The 21,424-nt window shown below is 36.3% G+C and overlaps 1 protein-coding gene across 6 annotated transcripts in view; it reads left to right on the top strand.

The window, feature by feature from the left end:
- The window catches only part of TNPO1 (transportin 1), an 89,559-nt gene that overhangs the window by 43,873 nt on the left and 24,262 nt on the right, over positions 1 to 21,424 (top strand). For all 6 annotated transcript variants that reach the window (XM_019929872.3, XM_019929874.3, XM_019929873.3 and 3 more), the window contains 7 exons: positions 197 to 303; positions 2,228 to 2,361; positions 3,821 to 3,902; positions 6,865 to 6,987; positions 9,128 to 9,246; positions 16,626 to 16,686; positions 17,452 to 17,620. In XM_019929872.3, the coding sequence (XP_019785431.1) occupies positions 197 to 303; positions 2,228 to 2,361; positions 3,821 to 3,902; positions 6,865 to 6,987; positions 9,128 to 9,246; positions 16,626 to 16,686; positions 17,452 to 17,620 (795 nt within the window). The remainder of the gene's footprint in view (positions 1 to 196; positions 304 to 2,227; positions 2,362 to 3,820; positions 3,903 to 6,864; positions 6,988 to 9,127; positions 9,247 to 16,625; positions 16,687 to 17,451; positions 17,621 to 21,424) is intronic.

A 21,424-nucleotide genomic window follows, 5' to 3' on the forward strand; every position in this document is an offset into this window, starting at 1 on the left:
TCCGTGGTGAATGTTACTGTTGACATGGTTTGCAAGTCGTACACTGATTTGGAACATTTAAACTGTATGTGTGTGTGTGTGTGTGTGTGTGCGCGCACGTGCAAACGTGAGCACTCACATTGGCTTGTGGTGGTTCACAAGGCAGTATCTAACATAATGCAGGCAGATTTCCTAAAGGGGTGTGTTTTCTTTCAAGGTATTTTGATTACAACTATAGCCTCCAAGGGAGAATTGCAGAATTGGCCTGACCTCTTACCAAAACTCTGTAGCCTGTTGGATTCTGAAGATTACAACACTTGTGAAGTAAGGATTTTTGCTTCATATATAATTTTTCTTTTCTATTTTTCTTTTCATGTTTATTAGTAATATTGAGAAAAAATAATTCCTCTGAAACATATAACTTCAAAACTTAGAAGCCTAAAGTTACCTTTTTGTTTTCTGTTAGTGATCGTGTATCTTACTGTTTAAAGACCGTTAAGTTATAAAACCTCTTTACTATATTTCCTACAAGGAAATATCTTCTGTTTTTTGTATTTTAAAACTATTCTTGTGTGTGTGTGTATATGTAATCAGCAGAGCAATTGTCAAGCTTAATCAGGTGAAGTGGTATTTTTTGAAGATGGACTTAATTAAATTTACCAAATTCCCAGACTGTGGGTACATTTTCAGTGTCTCTAAGTTGTTTTTGTGCCTCTTGTTGTATGGTATGTCTGAGGTATATGTAGTATAGTTTTTTGTTTGTTTGTTTGCGGTACACGGGCCTCTCCCGTTGCGGAGCATGGCTCACGGGCCCAGCCGCTCCGCGGCATGTGGGATCTTCCCGGACCGGAGCACAAACCCATGTCCCCTGCATCGGCAGGCGGACTCTCAACCACTGCGCCACCAGGGAAGCCCTGTAGTATCGTTTTAATTATATATTAATTATAATCTCTTGTTTGCCACCGATCAAATGAGTAACAACCTTTCCATTTGGGGAAATGAAAGGGAATCTGTATGGATTTTTTTCCTATAATTTCTTAATGAGTACCTTAAGCATTTCTTTCATTAGCAGGCTTCCAGTTTGGATAGAAATCTGTTTTAAATAGAAATCATTTTAGGTGTTTTGCCTCTCTTAAGGCAGTGACTTATCTCCCTCTCAAAAAAGAGCAAGGCTTGGAGGCAGGGCAGGTACAAAAATAACCTAATAAAAAGGAATCAGGTGGTCTTTTTGACTTAACATTTTGTTGTCAGATCTGACTTGGGGAAGAGAGGACCAGGGAGAGGGAAAGCTAGCAAAAAGGAATCTTAAAAAGTCACTCTTCTCCCTCCCTCAAAGAAAAAGAAAACAACCTTGCATTCTCATATATACATTTTCTAGTAATGCCTTGGAAGGTTACAGAAAAACTAAAATAATAATATTTAGCCATCAGGTAACAGTTGATTAAAATTTAAATAGTGCTTTGGTATAATGATAACATAAAAGGAAGCCAAAATTTTAAGCAAGCACTTTCCAAGAATAAAAAGTTTAAACTGATAATCATGAAATTGTGGAGCTACTAAGTCATACAGGATTCTTAAATTAACCTGTAGTGTAGAGAATAAGTCCCAAGATGCTGCTGATAGAATTATAAGCAGAGTAAAGTAGGTGGTTGAGGTAACTGGTAGGTTAGATATTATATACAGGAGCTCTCTAGGTAAGCCACTTGGTTGTAAAGTGGTTGTAGGGGAAATTACCAAATTGAATTGCCTGCCCTTTTAACAACTTTTGTCAATGAATGGTTTACATATAAATAATTTTTTGATGATAATTAAGACCTCCATTTGTGCTTCAAACAGAGAAGTGGTACAATGGTTAAATGCACTTATACGTAAACATAGAGTTTTACATTGTTTTAGCAAACTGGTATTTAATAAGAGAAAAATTACTGTTGACGTAAAATTGGCAAGAATACTGCAGAAGTTAAGTTTTTAAATTAGATGATATTATTTACAGTCCCTGACGATCAAAATTCTAATTCTAAGACATTTAATGCTAAAATTAAAATGTACCATTATATTTAAACTGAGGTTTTAAATAACTCAGTGGTATAATAAATTTCTTTTATAGCTGATGATTAAATGTATGGATTTTATGATGCAGGTTTTATGCAAACTGGGAACATTAATCCATACAAATTAGTGAATATTCCTCAGTTTGCTTTTAAAATGGCTTCATTTTTAATTCTAATCATTGAAATGTCTTTTACAGGGAGCATTTGGTGCCCTTCAGAAGATTTGTGAAGATTCTGCTGAGATTTTAGATAGTGATGTTTTAGATCGTCCTCTCAACATCATGATTCCTAAATTTTTACAGTTCTTCAAGCACAGTAGTCCAAAAATAAGGTATCTATACAGCCAATATTAAATTAATTTATAAACGGATACGAACCTGACCACTCCCTTATTTTGCACTACCTAGTATTTTTGCGATTGGCAGAAGATAACTGGCTGTTCTATAGAGGTGGACTTGATAATTGAAATCTACTCCTCTAATGACAGCCTGTGAAATGTCACTCTGCTGAAATTTTCGTTAACTATGACACTTCTCCACCATCTGCATGGTTAATTACATTTATAATGGTTAACAGTCAGGCTTTTAAAGTCCTTTGTGTGAGGCTGAAATTCAGTGTGTTGCAGAGCTTGTCGGGGTTGACACATACTGTGGAAAAATAGCGAGCATAAGGGGTTAGGTAGTGATTCACAGGTGTGTTATGCAGCACATTCTTTGTAACAGGCAGCAATTGTGCAGAAACCCTGAACAAAGTAAAGTAGCAAGGCTTTCTGAACGATCAAAGCCAAGATCACTTAAGAGGGAACAACAGTACAAAGTCCCTGGAGTTAGGAAGAAACCTTTTAGGGTGACAGAAGAAAACGATTTTGTAGCACAGTAGGAAATGAAGCTAGAGGGGTAGGGAGTAGCACATTACAGGGGCGTGTTTACGCCAGTAATCGGCACGCTGTGACCCGTGTGGCCAAATTCAGGCGTGACTTATGAGCTACAAATGATTCCATAGTTTAAAAGGTTGAAATGGGTGGGTGGGTAGTAAAGCTGCCACAGAGGTCTTAGGTGGCCCACAAAGCTTAAAATATTTACCTTTTGACGTTTGGCAGGAAAAGTAGATTCCTACTGGAGCAATCTGAACAAGGATATTATGTGATCTTATATGTGTGTCAAACAGGTAGTGGGGTTTTGCATAATGGAAATTGGGAAACCAGTTAGAGCCTCTTGACATAGTCCCGATGGGAGATTATGGTTTGGACTAGAGGAGAAGTGGAGGTAGTAAGTGATTAGATTATGGGTATATTTTTAACAGTAGTGCCATTAAGAATTGCTGTGGGATTAGATTAGGTATGTCAGAACACATAGGCTGTAGAACAGTCCGCATTTTCAGTTTCAGAAGGAATGCATACCCATTATTTTAAAATCTAAAATAATTCCCATTATGTCCCCATCCAACCTCACACTCTTGAGAGCGAACATGTCCTTCCAGACGCTTTTCCACTTTCTTAGTAGCGTTAACATATTGCTCCACAACCTGCATTTTTCACTTAACACGGCAAGAATGTGAAGGATATGTTTAATACATAGGGAATTTTGACTCATTCTTTTTGGGGGGGGGGGGGGTGTGGGGGTGTGTGTTTGTGTGTGTGTGTGTGTGTGTGTGTTTGTGTGTGCGCGCGTGCGCACGCATGGCTGTACATACACTGTAATATTATTATGGAGGAACGTTTAAATTCTTGCCAGTCTTCTGTAAATGGAGCAGAGCTTCTTCAATTAGTGTATTTTGAATTTTGTTTCTAGGTCTCATGCTGTTGCCTGTGTCAATCAGTTTATCATCAGTAGAACTCAAGCTCTGATGTTGCATATTGATTCCTTTATTGAGGTAAGATTTGTCCTCCCCCCACCCCACCTTATTTTTGAGGAGGTTAGAAACTGTTCATTGCATGTAGTTTTATTTTATAAATACGATAATTTATAATTATGAGCTGTCAATATTTAAATTATTTCTGATAGTATTAAAATTGGGTACAGTATAAACTTTGTGATTCTCGTTAACTGAAAATAAAAGTACTTTTCCTCTCACTGAGTTTTCTACTTGTGCAAACATTGATTATGGTATGTCTGTGTTTAATATCTTGATTATAAAAATTTCTACCTCAATATACTGTTCAAATTGCATATGGACATTAAATCTCCCAGCTCATTTGTGATATTAGAAACATGAAGAGGTTGAATAAACTTAATTTGATAAAGAATCTGAAGGTATAAATTAAAAGGATAGTACTTCTCTTTTTCCATTGGTTTTCAGTGTAAAATGAGAAGTTTCAGGGGGGAAAATTGGCTGTTAAAGCTCAGCGAGCATTTCTAATGGTACTTTTTAACTTTTTGATAAAAGCAGAAAGACAACAGGAGCATAGTTTTTTGGCCATTGAATCCTAAGCAGTAGAATTTCTTTTCAGAACTTCTGCTTGATAACAGCGATTGTGAAAGGATTATTAAAGTTCCTTTAGCACTTCACTTTTATTTTCATCAAATGAAATTTAAATAGTCTATTCCTTTTCAGCTCTTCTTTAAAAAAAAAAGTCCTTCAGAGACCATATTTCTGGTATTCCTGTTGGGAAATTACAAGAAAGAAGTGGGGGAAATTATGTCTTTTTTTTCTCATCACTTAAATTGACAAGCTTCTTCTAAACATCTTTTACCAATAGACTACAAGTAGTAGCCATTAGAATCCTCAAGCCATTTGAAAATTGAAATGAAAACATGCATCTTAAATACATTTTACTGAATACATACTGTGACTCAGGCACTGTGCTTGGTGGTAAGGATACATAAAGAAATTTTATGCTTCAAGGTGTTTTCAGTCTAGTTTGGTATAGAGGGTAGTGGACAGTATTAGAAGTCTGGAGTAAGACTGCCTGTGTTCAAATCCCAGCTCCACAGCTTAGTAGCTTGTTAACCTTGGGCACCTTATTTAACTGGTATTTTCAGTTTTTATAAAGTAAAGCTAATAATAGACTTACCTTGTTGGATTGTTAAAAAAGGTATTGGCTAAAAATAAATTGGAACAGTGCCTGCTACAAAGTAAGCACTCCACATGCTAGCTACTGCTATTATTTTTAGAAGCAGTAGTAGTTTTTGTTGTAATTATAACAACATTAGTGTTCTTCTCTCGTGACTTATTAAAGAGAACAGTAATAGACATACCAGCATCTTATACAGAAATATAATTTAGAATAAAATAAATTCTTTCTGAAAATAAAAATTCCACAGGTCCATACTCAGCAAGTGGAACAAGAACGTTTCCTGACATTTAATGATATTTTCCATTAGCGTTAAATACCGTATTAACACTTCTGTGCTACTTGGTAATCCAGTAAGATTCACCCAGTTCTTCATCCTGTAAGAGTAGTAAACCTCCAGAGGAGGCGCCTGACACATGGTAGGCTCTCAGTAACTATTTGCTAAATCAATAACTGGTTAGTTTTCTTCAGTCACCAGTGTTTTTATCGGGGGCTGAAATCATGCCTGCTACATGTGCTGGCACTGATGAAAAGTGTATTGGTTACTAATACTTGGCTATAACATACCTTGGCAAAGCTGGGTATTCATACTTAAGAGAACATCATATTTCACGAAGGATTTATATGCGCAGCACCTGCTGGAAAAACCGTATTCTTTCTGACCATGTAAAATAAAAAGAGCAACTACAGAGTTTTGAAAGCCTCAGAAGTAGAGATAGGACTTGGAGAAATGAAAGTTTTAAAAATGCTACTACAACAGTACTTCACATATTGTCACATTTGATACTTAAATTTTTCCATTGTCTTACCCGTTTCTTGTAATATGATTTCAGGTTCATCTCTCTGGAGATGTTTCTGTGGTCCTGGGAAGAGACAATGAGACGCATTGGATTTTACTTAATTATTTTAATCCTCTTTTTACTGCTTTCAATATGTGTGTGTATGTTGTGTGTAAATAAAGTAAAACCTCAGGAGTGAGATAGGGAAGGCTTAATTGTTTTTTCTTCTGACATCTCCACTTGAACCTCTGCAACAGACAGCTTTTTCTAGTGGAGGCTTGTTGGTATAATGAAATGAGTGTGGACTCACCCATGATTTTGTGAAAACCAAATTCAGATTCCCCCACTTGCTAGCACGTTATATAACGTCTAAACTTGTAAAATTGAGTAGCAGCATCTTAGAGTTGAGAAGGTTAATTGAAACAGTATTGTTCATTCCCACTTTTTTTTTAAACCTTGTAGAGAAACTTAACAGCATAAAGCATAAGATCGATTGCTACTATTACCATTTTTTCAATAGTTGACTCAGTGAACGACAGCAGTTTAGGGTCACATTGTTGGAAACTCAGTGTATATTTCCCAATTGTTGGTGCTTTTATAGAATGTATGCCTATTAAGAATCAGTATTGGTAGGAATAATCTCTTAACAGACAGTAATTTTGAAGAGTAAATCAAACTGTATTTTAATGATTATCTCTAATTCTGGGTGATCTGGGTGAATGCTCCTATGTCCTAGGGACATGGTTTTATTCTCATAAACTAAAGATTACTTCAAGATGCAACCACTCATACTCCGAAAAATGGCTTTAGATCATTTACCAAAATCATAGTTTTTGGCAGTTATCATCCTGCGTCTGTCTTACTTTATAATCTAATGCTATAAAGTATTAGTAGGGCCAGTTAATTCATAAGCCTTTATCTGTACAGTATCTTCTTAGGGTTTCTTTAAATGTTGCCACCTTGCAGATTATTGGTTGTTATGTATAAATCTTTCTAGTGTGTTGGAATACTTAACTAGAAGAAAATATTTCTTGTGCAATAGAATCTCTTTGCATTGGCTGGTGATGAAGAACCAGAGGTACGGAAAAATGTGTGCCGGGCACTTGTGATGTTGCTTGAAGTTCGAATGGATCGCCTGCTTCCTCACATGCATAATATAGTTGAGGTAATACAAGCAGTTTAAAGGCTTTCTCCTCATCTTCCCCTCAAGAAAAATCTTGGGCACAAAACGTGTAGTGTGAAGCCACTGTCTTCCAATTTATTTGTCACATTTGTTGCGGGGGGGGGACTATAAAAATTAGTTATCATCTTAAAGTTAAAAATTATCTTTATGGCGATCTTTCTTTCATGAGATATAAGATGTTATAGAGGGGAATGTTGTTTAAAGGAGTAGATAGCTTTTAACCAGTGTAACTAAGAAATATTTAGGTTATTTGTATTTATTTGATATGGGTTAGGCTAATAAAACTATAATACTTAAAAGAGTTTGTTTTTGACCCGTTAACTGGTAAATTGATCTGATCAACTTTTGATTTATGGTAACAGTGGTAACAATTTCTGAATAGAAAATACGTAACCATTATAGTGAGTTCTAGCAGACCATTTAGATTTTAAAAGGCTCTCTTTCAGTCCTTATGTGATTAAAATAATTTTACTAGGATATTGTAAGTATGTTGAGCACAGATAGTTGTAATTAAAGGAAGGAATACGTAATAACATAATTATTATTAGGACAAAGTAATTTGTTGGGCAATACTCATTATTGCTACAGTCATACCTAGTTTTCATATTGCTGAATATAGTTGTACTTAAAGGATGGCATCTAAGACCAGTTAGAAGAAGGCTAGCATTCATGATGTTCAGTAACTCCCTTTCTAAAACATTAGGAAAGGTAGTTGTAGTGATAAGGATATGTAGAAGCAAAAGATGGGGATAAATTACTTTCCCTCTGATAAAGATATTCTCTCTGTAAAGTGTTTAGAAGAATCAGGTGAGGTTGGTTGAGAGTTTAGTGAGAGTTCGGGGTTAACCAGAAAGTTAAGAAAGACATATAATCATTTGCCACGTCACAGCTGGGGAACCTAATTTACAAGGCTACAGTTCTTTCTTCAGCAATACCCAGCATAGTAGTAGAACATGGTAGGGGCTAGCCTGTCACAGCAGTTGTGTTGCTGTATTTTGATGTGTGAGATGTTTCATTCAAGAATTCATCACTTGACCCCAGATTCAGTCCCAGGTACATTGGGAATTCATGCCTTTGATTATGTTTATTTTGTTTTTGCATGTAAGGTTTTTTTTGGGGGGGGGGGGGTGGCCACGCTGTGCACCTTGCGGAATCTTAGTTTCCTGACCAGGGATCGAGCCCAGGGCCCTGGCAGTGAGAGCGCCAAGTCCTAACCACTGGGCTGCAGGGAATTCCCGGTATGTTAGATTTTTAAAAGAAGGGTAGATTTGGATAGATTTGGAGATCAGAAATGTACCTCCAACTTAAGAGTGAATTTGGCTTGGTATGTTCAAAGGACATGAAGGACATGATAAACCTATTTTATTGGCAACTAGAAATTATATAGTTGACAAAGAAATGCCACTACTTTTTTCCAAATTAAAAAAAAATTAATTTTTGTAATTGTATAATATCTATATATCTTTTTAAATATGTGGAAGTATATACAGTTGACCCTTGAACAACACAGGTTTGAACTTCATGGGTCTACTCATTCCCAGATTTCTTTTTACTAAATATGTACTGCAGTACTACACAACCCAAGATTGGTTGAATCTGCAGATGAGGAACTGGATACAGAGGAACCGTATATATAGAAGGTTGGCTATAAGTTATAGGTGGATTTTTGACTGCTTGGAGGGTTGGCATGCCAACCTCACTGTTCAAGGGGTAATTGTAATTATAAGACAGCTTGGGTGGTTATGTTATAAAAATGATTGTCCATTTTATGAACAGTTTAATGGTGCTTTTTATTTTGATGCATCTATGAAGACAGTGTTTGAATATTAATACTTTTTAAAAATCTCAGTGGTTTCATGAAACAATATACGCCTATATAGAAGCAGATAAATATGAATTGGACACTTTACATTAGGCAACATTCTAAAGCAGTAGTGCTTAAGTTTGGCTGCTTTTCAGAATTGATTAGGAAGCTTTTTTTAAAAAATCCAAAGCCTAAGTCGAGAACCACTGTAAAAGTGCAAGACCCATAGTAAAGGACCGTTAACTTGCTGAAATTAGATTAGTTTTATTTTAATTGTATGATTTAAACTGATTAATACTAAGCCTCCTTTGTTTACAGTACATGCTGCAGAGGACCCAAGATCAAGATGAAAATGTGGCTTTAGAAGCCTGCGAATTTTGGCTCACTTTGGCTGAGCAGCCAATATGCAAAGATGTACTCATGAGGCATCTTCCCAAGTAAGTGTTCCTTCTTACAGATACTCCCTTGTTGTTAAATTTAGCAGTGATTCCTCATTTTCATATTTTTAGGTTACATTCTTATGCCATCAGGTAATGAAGTTCTAAAGAAGTACGACTTAATTTTACCGATGCTATAAGTAAAGACATTTTTAAAGAAGCAGTTACTTTTGTTTTCTAAATTACATGAGGGTGGTTTATGCTGAATTATAACTAATTTTGGATAATCCATGGCACAATTTTTTATAATCTTATAATTTGACTATGGGGTCTCGTGGATTTCCTACTAGTTGTGATGCTATGCAATTTTTGGTCAATCTATTGTTATGCCTATTTCTAACCCAGTGAATGCTGTTAAATCAGTTATTTTTTTTAATATATTTTTTCCAGTCTTATTGAGATAAGTTGAATTTGATATAAAACAGCATATTAGTTTTACGTGTACAACATAATGATTTCATATATTAAAGTCAGTTACTTTAAAAAGTAATGCTCATGTTCTTTTGAAAATAAATAAAATACAGGCTCATAAAAGAAAATTAACATGTAGAAAACTTAAAATGTCTTGGATTTCCACCCCCTTGAGTCATCATTGTTAGTATTTTTGGTGTGTTGTCTTTTAATGTTTTTCTCTGTTAGTACCATATACCAAATGTGATATATTCAGAGTGTTTTGGGAAGAAATAAATTTGGTAGTATGTACGTGACATCTGGCTATAGTTGATGCTTAAATATTTGATTTTACTATTTTGTGGTTGGCTCTTTTCAGTTATTGTAAGTTGTGCACTTTCCTCCATGTCATTAGTCTTTAAACTTTCAGTACTGTTCCATCATGGTGTGTGTACCATGTATATATAATCGACTCTTCTTCTTTTGTTGAATGTTTAGTTGTTTGCCCTTTTTTTTTTTTAACTCATAAATAATCCTGGACTGAGCATCTTTCTTTGTCCATAAGTAGTGATTTCTTTCAAGTAGAGTTCTTAGAAGTGATTTTTACCAAGGTCAAAGGGCCTGAGCATTTTAAAGCGTCTTCATAAATATTCCACATAGTTCTCTAGGGAAGTTATACCAGTTTACACCCCACCAGCAGGGTCCCATCTTGTCACAACTTTTGCAATCCATTAATCATAATTTTTCCAGTCTTAGCCCTCTGGATGAGCAAAAAACAAAACCGTTTGTTTTAATATGTTGTTGTATTAGTGGAGTCACATTTTTTTCAGAAGTTAGGGTACTTGGATATTCTTATTTTCATGTAGTCAGTTAAGTTCCTTTTCTTTTCCAATAAATTCTTTCCCTACCGAGAAAACAAAGCCACTTATGTCTTATTCCAGTCAATCTAGAATTTATTTGGGAGTAAAGTGCAAGGTGATGTGCTAAATGGATTTTTCCCCCCTTAGGAAATTCATATATTAATTATTCTCTTCTCCCTGATTTGAGATTGCAGTTTTATGATATGCTTGTTTCTTACCATAGGATCATATAATCCTAAAAGTTATATAAACAGACATTCTTATAAAACTGAAGAGATTTTATTAATGAAAACCTAAGCTGTAACATTAGGAGATGATAAGAGCAGTTATAGGTTGGTGGTCTCTTTTATTACCCTAATAAAATCTAAACATTGGTAAGCAATGAAGAACTTGGTAGCAGGCTAAAAGATCAGCAGTTCCCATTTAGTTGTGTGCTATGTGCGAACATTAAACAACCCATTCCAGTGATAAATGGATTTGATTTATATGTCTTCCAAACCACTGGTTTGGGAACCATTTTTAGATTAAACAAGACTGCTTTTATTTTTGGTTCAAATAGTGTATTGTGAGGATGGGAAAATACCAACATCAGTCTGATCCGGAGATTAAAAACACAGTAAAAGAACTGTTTTTCCTAGATCTGTTAACCAGATTCTTGTTTAGTATGAGCAAAAAATGTTTGCTGAGGAATCAAAATTGTTAATATGATGAGATCTTTCTTATTAAAATGAATTCACATAGAAAGCATTAAGGTAATAAAGAGTAAGGTTAAACTCTTTTATCTTTCTGGGCTGTGTCGTGTATTCTTGTTTTTTCTTTTCCTTTTTCTGTTTTTTTTTTGTTTTTTTGTTTTTTTTTTTTTAGCCAGTACTATGCTCTATTGATTATTGAACATTTGCTAATATATTTTGTTATCTGGTAGAACGGGTCTTCTTTTTTTCCCCTGAATTATTTTTTTTCCACCTTTATTCTTGTACATTAATATCTCCTGGGGCTTATTTATGAATTAATCCATGTAAAACAACTAACCCAGTGCTTGGCATATACTTAAGTACTCAGTAAACATTCATTGTTGGTATTAACATCATTGCCTTTCCATGATGTTGCGTTAAAATTCTCTTCTTGTTTTCTACATGAAGCTTCAGGAGAAAGCTTCTTAAGAGTTAGATTTGTTAAAAAATAATGATCTGCTTTGTATGACTGGAATTTGTCAGACACATGCCATATTGCCACGTGGTCACAGTTAACTCCAATATCTCTTTCCTACCTCACTTTTTGACTTTCCCCGCCTTATCAGTCCCCTATTTCCTACACATCTTCTTATTCTTTCTCTATCTGGCACAGATATCATGATCCACAAATCAACAGTACTGACCATAAACCTCCAGCTGCCCCCTGCTCTGGATTAATCGAACTGTCTTTGCTACTTCTTAAATACTGTTGGGAAAAGTTACACTGCTAGGAGGATTGGTGGCTATAGAAATCCATGGTCTTCAACATCAAGTGGACCCTTCATACCATCTGCCAATTTTTCCTGTTCCAGATCAGCTTTTATCTTCCATTCACCAGAGCAACTATTTGATACCTTTATCACTCTTCTGAAGTTCTCTTCATTCAATTTGAGCACTTCTGCTTTGTAGGGAAAACAGGTGACCCTTCACGTTTTCCCCAAAACTTATAGATACATTTTCATGTGAATTATCTTCTTCCTAACCAGGCTTTCTATTTATGGTCTTGGATAGCATAATTTTTTTCTTATCCTTAGGGACCTCACTCTATCAAATAGATAAATTCTCTCTTTAAACTTTTCCCTCTCTGCTGCCTTAACTTTTTAGCTTGCTGCAGTTTCTTTCATCTTAAAAAGATTCAAAGAATAGATGGGGCTCACTGTCTTTACTTCTTTACCTCACCTCAGGTGAACTCTTCAATATTTTATGGTCTGCCATCCATCCTCATCATTTTCGTGAAATTATTGACAGGTATCATAAATGATTTTACTGTTGGTGATCCAGATGGAGTTGGTTCTCTTGCAAGATCCCTGTAGCTTACACAGTATGGTTCTGTGTATTATAATTTTATTTAGTTATGATATACTAGCTATAATGTTGAATTACTACCGTTAATCTATTTTAGAATTTAGAAGGACTTTGAACATGAAAGTTTGGGTCGCTCATATTTTCCTTTTTACAAATTTGAAATCCCACTGCTTCCTTTTTACTGTTAGTATTCCTTTGGTTAATGAGGGCTTGCAAAATTACCTCATTGAAAGTAGAGGTGTGCTTAACATTGGTTTCATACATATTTATTTAGTGTGTCTTAAAGCATGTGACTATTTGAAGTAAAGCCACAGCAAACACTGAGGACATTAATGTGGACAGAGATTCTTACATCTGGGGTAAAGAAAGGAAATTTACTTAACATTTATGGCCTTGTGGAAATAATATTACCTCTCTGAGCTTTAGTTACTCGTTTGTAAAATAGGGATCATGATACTTTTCTCACTAGGTTATTAAGAAGGTGCTTTATTAATAACCCCACAGCTGGTACTCATGAGTATGAGTTTCTTTTGCCTATTCACACTTTTTCCATGCCCCCCAGAACAATGAAAGGTAGAATTTGGAAGCAGTGGACTGTGGACATTGTAACGTGTTTCCAAAGTATTCTCTCATACCTTTTGTCCTCAGTAGACTCATTTCAGTGTGTATGATTGGACAGTGAGGAAACAAACCAAAGTTTAAGAAAGCTGTCCAAGATAAAACCATCATATCTACAGAAGGAACTGAAATTAGTATTTTGACCTTTACTTAACATGTTTTGATATATTTTTTTTTAACTAGTCGTCATAAATATTTCAGTATACCTGGAATTCCATGTTTACAGACATTATGGTTCCCTTTTGGTGACAACATAATATTTCAGATTAGATATAATATTCTGATTTATTTAACTATTTTCTTATTGGAAGTTTAAGTTCTTAATGTCTTAAGAAGTTAGAATTTAAATTTCCAAACTTTTTATCAGACTATGATAACCTTGTCGGTAGAGCTCTTTTTTTCCTTTTTGATTTATTTCTTTTGGATTAATTCCTTTAAGTTTACTGTTTTTATATTTTAAACACTGTCATCTCTTTTATTAAAAGGAATACAAATACTGCATGTAGGCTTATTGTAAAAATGTCACACCATTTAGAAATAAAGTAGAAGATGGATACCGTCCCTTTTTAGCCCACTCACCTCTCTGAAGACAACAGTTTATTGTATAGCCTTCCTAGATAGTCTCTGTATATAAGTTATTGTATAGGTAATCTAATTTTTTAAATAATTTTTATTGGAGTATAGTTGATTTACAATGTTGTGTTAAGTATCAGATGTACAGCAAGTGAATCAGTTATGTGTGTGTGTATATATATATATATATATATATACGCACACATATATATTTACACACACACACACATATCCACTCTTTTTTAGATTCTTTTCCAATGTAGGCCATTACAGAGTATTTACTAAGTAGCGTTCCCTGTGCTATACAGTAGGTCCTTATTAGTTATCTATTTTATATATAATAGTGTGTATATGTCTATCCCAATCTTCCAATTTATCCCTGTCCCCCTTCCTCCCTGGGAACCATAAGTTTGTTTTCTACATCCCTGACTCTTTCTGTTTTGTAAATAAGTTCCTATGTACCATTTTTTTAGTCTCCATATATAAGTGATATCATATGATATTTGTCTTTGACTGACTTCACTCAATATAACAGTCTCTAGGTCCATCTGTGTTGCTGCAAATGGCATTATTTCATTCTTTTTGTGGCTGAGTAATATTCCATTGTATATATGTACCACATCTTCCTTATCCATTCCTCTGTTGATGGACATTTAGGCTCCTTCCACATCCTGGCTATTGTAAATAGTGCAGTGAACATTGGGGTGCGTGTATCTTTTCGAATTATGGTTTTCTCCAGATATATGCCCAGGAGTGGAATTGCTGTATCATATGGTAGCTCTATTTTTGTTTTTTAAGGAACCTCCATACTCTTCTCCATAGTGGTTGTACCAGTTTACATTCCCACCAACAGTGTAGGAGGGTTCCTTTTTCCCCACACCCTCTCCAGCATTTATTGTTTGTAGATTTTTTGATGATGGCCATTCTGACTGGTGTGAGGTGATACCTTATTGTAGTTTTGATTTGCATTTCTCTAATAATTAGTGATGTTGAGTATCTTTTTATGTGCTTTTTGGCCAGCTGTATGTCTTCTTTGGAGAAATGTCTGTTTAGATATTCTGCCCATTTTTGGATTGGGTTGTTTGTTTTTTTGATACTGAGCTGCATGAGCCGTTTGTAAATTTTGGAGATTAATCCCTTGTTGGTTGCTTCGTTTGCAAATACTTTCTCCCATTCTGGGGGTTGTCTTTTTTTGTTTATGCTTTCCTTTGCTGTACAAAGGCTTTTTTAAGTTTAATTAGATCCCTTTTGTTTTTGTTTTTATTTTCATTACTCTAGGAGGTGGATCAAAAGAGTCTTGCTGCAATTTATGTCATAGAGCGTTCTGCCTGTATTTTCCTCTTAAGAGTTTTATAGTGTCTGGCTTTACATTTAGGTCTTTAATCCATTTTGAGTTTACTTTTGTGTATGGTGTTAGGGAGTGTTCTGATTTCACTCTTTTACATGTAGCTGTCCAGTTCTCCCGGCACCACTTATTGAAGAGAGTATCTTTTCTCCATTGTATATTCTTGCCTCCTTTGTCATGAATTAGGTGACCACAGGTGTGTGGTTTTATCTCTGGACTTTCTATCCTGTTCCTTTGATTTATTTTTCTGTATTTGTGCCAGTACCATACTGTTTTTATTACTGTAGCATTGTAGCATAGTCTGAAGTCAGAGAGCGTGATTCCTCCAGTTCCATTTTTCTTTTCTCAAGATTGCTTTGGCTGTTTGGGGTCTTTTGTGTTTCCATACGAATTGTAAAAGTGTTCATTCTAGTTCTGTGAAAAATGTTATTGGTAATTTGATAGGGACTGCATTGAATCTGTAGATTGCTTTGGATAGTATAGTCATTTTGACACTAGTGATTCTTCCAGTCCAAGAACATGGTATATATATATCTCCATCTGTTTGTGTCATCTTTGATTTCTTTCGTCCGTATCTTATAGTTTTCTGAGTACAGGTCTTTTGCCTCCTTAGGTAGGTTTATTGCTAGGTATTTTATTCTTTTTGATGCGATGGTAAGTGGGATTGTTTGTTTAATTTCTTTCTGATCTTTCACTGTTAGTGTATAGGAATGCAAGAGAGCTCTGTGTATTAATTTTGTATACTGCAACTTTACCCAGATTCATTGATGAGCTCTAGTAGTTTTCTAGTAGCATCTTTAGGATTTTCTATGTAGAGTGTCATGTCGTCTGCAAACAGTGACAGCTTTACTTCTTTTCCATTTTGGATTCCTTTATTTTTTTTTTCTTCTCTGATTGCTGTGGCTAGGAATCTCTCATCATTTTTATCTTAAATGGAAATATGCTTTATGTGTTTTACACGTAGAGGGCTTTTTGTTTTTTCAACTTTACTTAATTTGTTTGTTTGTTTGTTTTTGGCCATGCTGCATCCAAAAATAAGATCCTTGCAGGATCTTAGTTCCCCGACCAGGGATTGAACACTGCAGGGCCCTAGCAGTGAAAGTGCAGAGTTGTAACTGCTGGACTGCCAGGGAATTCCCAACTGTAATTTATTTTTAACCAAGCCCTTAATGATGGAAATTTAGATTGTTTCCATTGTTCTTGTTCTTGCATCAGGGAACATTGGTCTTTAAAAATTGGGAATATTTGTTCATATATTTGAGATAAATTCTTAGGGGAAAAATTGAAAAAAAAATTATTGTTTTTATTTCTAAGCACTCTTGATAAGTAAGCTATCTTATCCCCACTAAGATTCCATCCAGTAGATCCCATGCATGAGTATTTAAAAGGCCTGAGATATATATTGGGAGTATTCATCATCTGAGAAGGGCAGACAAAGAACATGCTATAAGGCAATATTAGCAGTGGTGGTTGTTGTATTGGTATTATTAGTATTCATGAGGTTGTTAAGACTTTGAGATCTTTAGATCTTTGTTTCACGAATTCATTTCTTTATAGGTTGATTCCTGTGTTAGTGAATGGCATGAAGTACTCAGATATAGATATCATCCTACTTAAGGTAAGGAAACTATTTCCTGATGAATAGGGAAGATTATTTTTATTGACTTAGTAGATCTTTGGATTTGACTAACAGAACATTTATTCAGAGTAGGCCCTATGTAAATAGGCTTTCTGTTATATAGTATGCTATGGAGTTCAAAGATAATGAATTTGGGTGGTAATAGATTCTAGCTTAATTGGAACTAACTAGACGGTGACACTAATAGAGTTCGCATCCATTTCCTGTTAATTCAGATTGTTCGGAGTTTATTTTAAAATATGTTAAATACGTTCTGATCTTGATTCAGATACTCTAGATTATACCAGCTGGTGGGAAACCATATAATGTGGTTTGAAAGTGCCTGATATCTAACATGGGTTATGTGATAGCCTGTTCTCCCCTTCACAAAGAAATATTTTCTCCCCAGGGGAGTGGTTCTTAATGAAGAGGTATACAGTTGACCCTTGAAAATGGGATGTTAGCAGCATTGACCTTCAGCTCAGTCAAAAATCCCTGTATAACTTTACATTGGCCCTCCGTGTCCATGGTTCCATATCTGCAGATTCAGCCAACCATGGATTATGTAGTAGTGTTAAGACTTCATTTATTGGAAAAAAATCTGCATGTTAGTGAACCCGCACAGTTCCAACCCATATAGTTCAAGAGTCAACTGTATTTCAAAATAATATGCATAACCCCATCTGAATATTCTCATTCTTTCACTGATATACATATTAGCTTATAATGAATATAACCAAATTTTCCTTTAAAAAAAATATACAGGGTGATGTTGAAGAAGATGAAACAATTCCTGATAGTGAACAGGACATAAGGCCACGTTTTCATCGATCAAGGACAGTGGCTCAGCAGCATGATGAAGATGGAATTGAAGAGGAAGATGATGATGACGATGAAATTGATGATGATGATACAATTTCTGACTGGAATCTAAGTAAGTCAGAGAGGGAGAAGCACAGTCGCTTGCTTTGCTAACAGTTTTGTTGAGAAATAATTCACATACCATACAGTGCCCTCATTGCATACAGTTCACATACCATACAAAAGGTTACAGTTGAGTGGCTTTTAGTGTATTCACAGAGTTGTGCAACCATCACCACAGTAAATTTTGGAACATTTTTATCACCCCGAAAAGAAACCCTGTACCCATTAGTAGTCACTCCCATTTTCTTCCAGTTCGCTAGCCTTAAGCACCGACCAATCTATATTGTGTCTCTAGGAACTGTTCTGGACATTTCCTACAAATGGAATTATACAAAAAGTGGTCCTTTGTGACTGACTTATCTGTTCATCATTTGATGGACATTTTGTTTCCCCCCTTTGGCTATTGTGAGTAATGATGCTGTGAAGTTATGTAAAGTTTGATGTGTAAACGTAAGTTTTCAATTCTCTTGGGTATATACCCAGGAGTAGGATTACTGAGTCATATGGTAACTTTATGTTTAACCTTTTGAGGTACTACCAGGCTGTTTTTTAAAGTGGCTCCACCATTTACATTCCCCCCAGCAGTGTCTTAGGGCTCCAGGTTCTCCACATGCTTGTCAATACTTTTTGGTTGTCTCTTTCTGTTATAGCCATTCTGGATGTGAAGTGATAATCTTATTGTGGGTTTGTTTTTGTATTTTCCTGATGGGTCTGCTCTTCATTTACTTGTCATTTTATTCCTTAAAAAGACTTTATCTCACACTGTCATTTCTCAAAGGGGTATATATTTTGTTTGATACTGTGAAATAGAAACATTGACCATAGAAAACAACTTTTCCTGTTTTCCTAACATAAACTTATTTTTTTGTGTGATAATTTGCATGAATATTGATTATCATGCAGTTTTCCAAAATTATATAAATTGCTTTTGTCATATTCAGACTTACAAATATGCTTTTTAAAATCTTGGTTTTCAACCTTACTTGCAAATCCACATCATATATTAAGCCTGCATTCTGGGCCACATACTAATTAGATAACTTTGGGGAGAATCTAGACACCTGTGTTTTGCTTTTGCTTGCGTGCTGGTTTTTAAATCTTGCTGCTCTAGTTCACAGCACATTTCACGTTTTGGGCCATGTAATTCTTTGTTGTGGGATCATCCTGTCCATTATAGGATTTTGAGCAGCAGCCCTGATCTCTGCCCAGTAAATGGCAGTAGCGCAGGAGGTGGGGGGAGAACACACACAAAACTGTGACAACCAGCAGTGTCTTGAGACATTGCCCAGTGTTCCTTGGGACACAAAATCACCCCCAGTTAAGAACCACGCTGTGATTCAGAGGGTTGAGATTTCTAGTAACTAACCGATAGAGCAATTAAGGACATGAATCATCAGCCTGAACTCTGTAAATTATTTGGAATTATGCTGATTACTGCCCATTTAGTTTCCTATAACTAACGGTTCCTTAGAGTGACTAACGTGCCCAGCGCTAGGCCAAGGACTTTGTATGCCTTTCACATTTAATCTTTCCAACAGCCTTGGGTAGGTAAAGATACTGCAAAAAGAGAAACTCCCTATGGTTAGCTTAGCTAGTACTGGTGGCACATGTAGTTTTGGAACCCAAATCTCACACAACAAGAGAACCCAAGGTCTTCATTACTACCACAGAATTACTTCCCAGTGTATTCCTACTTTAAGGTTGGTGGGGAGCATGCATTAAGATTTAATGTAGATAACTGCAAAAGTAATAATGTGTGTTGAATTGGGGGGGGGGGAATACTTCCTTTTCACATCCCACCCATCATTATGTTCTTCCAGAAGTTTTTCTATGCAGATACAGAAAAACGGGTATACGGGCTTAACCAGCTTTTGTTTCGCTTCGCTTTCTTGCACTTCATAGATAACTGCATTTTTTATAAACTGAAGGTTCGTAGCATCCCTGCACTGATCAAGTCTGTTGGCGCTATTTTTCCAACAGCATTTACTCACTTTGTGACACTGTCACATTTTGATAATTCTTGGAATATTGCAAGCTTTTTTGTTATTATATTTGTTAGGGCAATCTGTGATGAGTGATCTTTGATGTTACTGTTGTAATCGTTTTGGGGCTGTGTGAACCATGCTCATATAAGATGGCAAACTTACTAATTAGTAAATGTGTGTGTTCTGACTGCTCCACTCACAGCCGTTCCGCATCTCTCTCCCTCTCCTTCAGTGTCCCTGTTCTCTGAGATACAACAATATTGAAATTAGACCAATTAATAACCCTTCAGTGGCCTCTAAGTGTTCAAGTGAAAGGAAGAGTTAGTTGCATGTCTCTCACTTTATTTTGTTTTTGGCTGCGTTGGGTCTTTGTTGCTGGGCGCAGGCTTTTCTCTGGTTGTGGTGAGCGGGGGCTACTCTTCGTTGCAGTGCGCGGGCTTCTCATTGCGGTGGCTTCTCTTGTTGCGGAGCACGGGCTCTAGGCATGTGGGCCTCAGTAATTGCAGCATGCAGGCTCAGTAGTTGTGGCTCGCGGGCTCTAGAGTGCAGGCTCTGTAGTTGTGGCACACGGGCTTAGTTGCTCTGCGGCATGTGGGATCTTCCCAGACCAGGGCTTGAACCCGCGTCCCCTGCATTAGCAGGCGGATTCTTAACCATTGCACCGTCAGGGACGCCCCACGTCTCTCACTTTAAATCAAGAGTTAGAAATGATTAAGCTGGGACTTGAAGCCCGCGAACTCCAGCTACTGAAGCCTGTGCACCTAGAGCCCATGCTCCGCAACAAGAGAAGCCACCACGATGAGAAGCCTGCACACCACAGTGAAGTAGCCCCTGCTCACCGCAACTAGAGAAAGCCTGCACGCAGCAACAAAGACCCATCGCAGCCAAAAAATCAGTCAACTAATTAATTAAAAGAAATGATTAAGCTTAGTGAGGAAGGCATGTAGAAACTGCGGTAGGCCAGAAGCCAGCCCTCTTGCGCCAGTTAGCCAAGTTGTGAGCAAAAGAAAAGTTCTTGAAGGAAGTTAAAAGTGCTACTCCAGTGAACACACAAAAACAAAACAAGCAAAACAGCTTGAATGCTGATAAGGAGAAAGTTTTTGTGGTTAACCAGCCACAACATTCCCTTAAGCCAAACCTAGTCCAGAGCAAAGCCCGAACTCTCTTCAGTTCTCTGAAAGCTGAGAGAGGAGAGGAAGCTGCAGAAGAAGAGGTTGGTTCTTGAGGTTTAAGGAAAAAAGTCTTTATATCTCCATAACATAATGCAGGGTAAAGCAGCAAATGCTGATGTAGAAGCTGCAGCAGGTTATCCAGAAGATCTAAGATAATTAATGAAGGTGACTGCACAAAACAACAGATTTTCAATGTAGACAAAAGAGCCTTCTGTTGGAAGAAGATGCCATCGAAGACTTTCATAGCTAGAGAGTAGAAGTCAGTGCCTGGCTTCAAAGGGCAGGCTGATTCTTGTTAGGGGCTGATGGAGCTGGTGACTTTAAGTTGAAGCCAGTGCTCATCTACCATCCCGAAAATCCTAGAGTCCTTGAGAATTACACTAAATCTACTCTGTGCTCTGTAAATGGAACAAGAAAGCCTGGATGATAGCACATTTGTTTATGACAAGGTTTACTGCATATTTTAAGCCTACTCTTGACACCTACTGCTCAGAAAAGATGATTTCTTTAAAAATATTACTACTCATCGACAAAGTACCTGGCTACCCAAGAGCTCAGGTGGAGATGTACAATGAGGTTCATGTTTTTTTCACATCTGCTAACACAGCATTGATTCTACAGTCCATGGATCAAGGAGTAATTTCAGAAATACACTTT

Source organism: Tursiops truncatus, chromosome 3 (genome assembly GCF_011762595.2).
Source record: "Tursiops truncatus isolate mTurTru1 chromosome 3, mTurTru1.mat.Y, whole genome shotgun sequence".
NCBI classification, from domain to species: Eukaryota; Metazoa; Chordata; class Mammalia; order Artiodactyla; family Delphinidae; genus Tursiops; species Tursiops truncatus.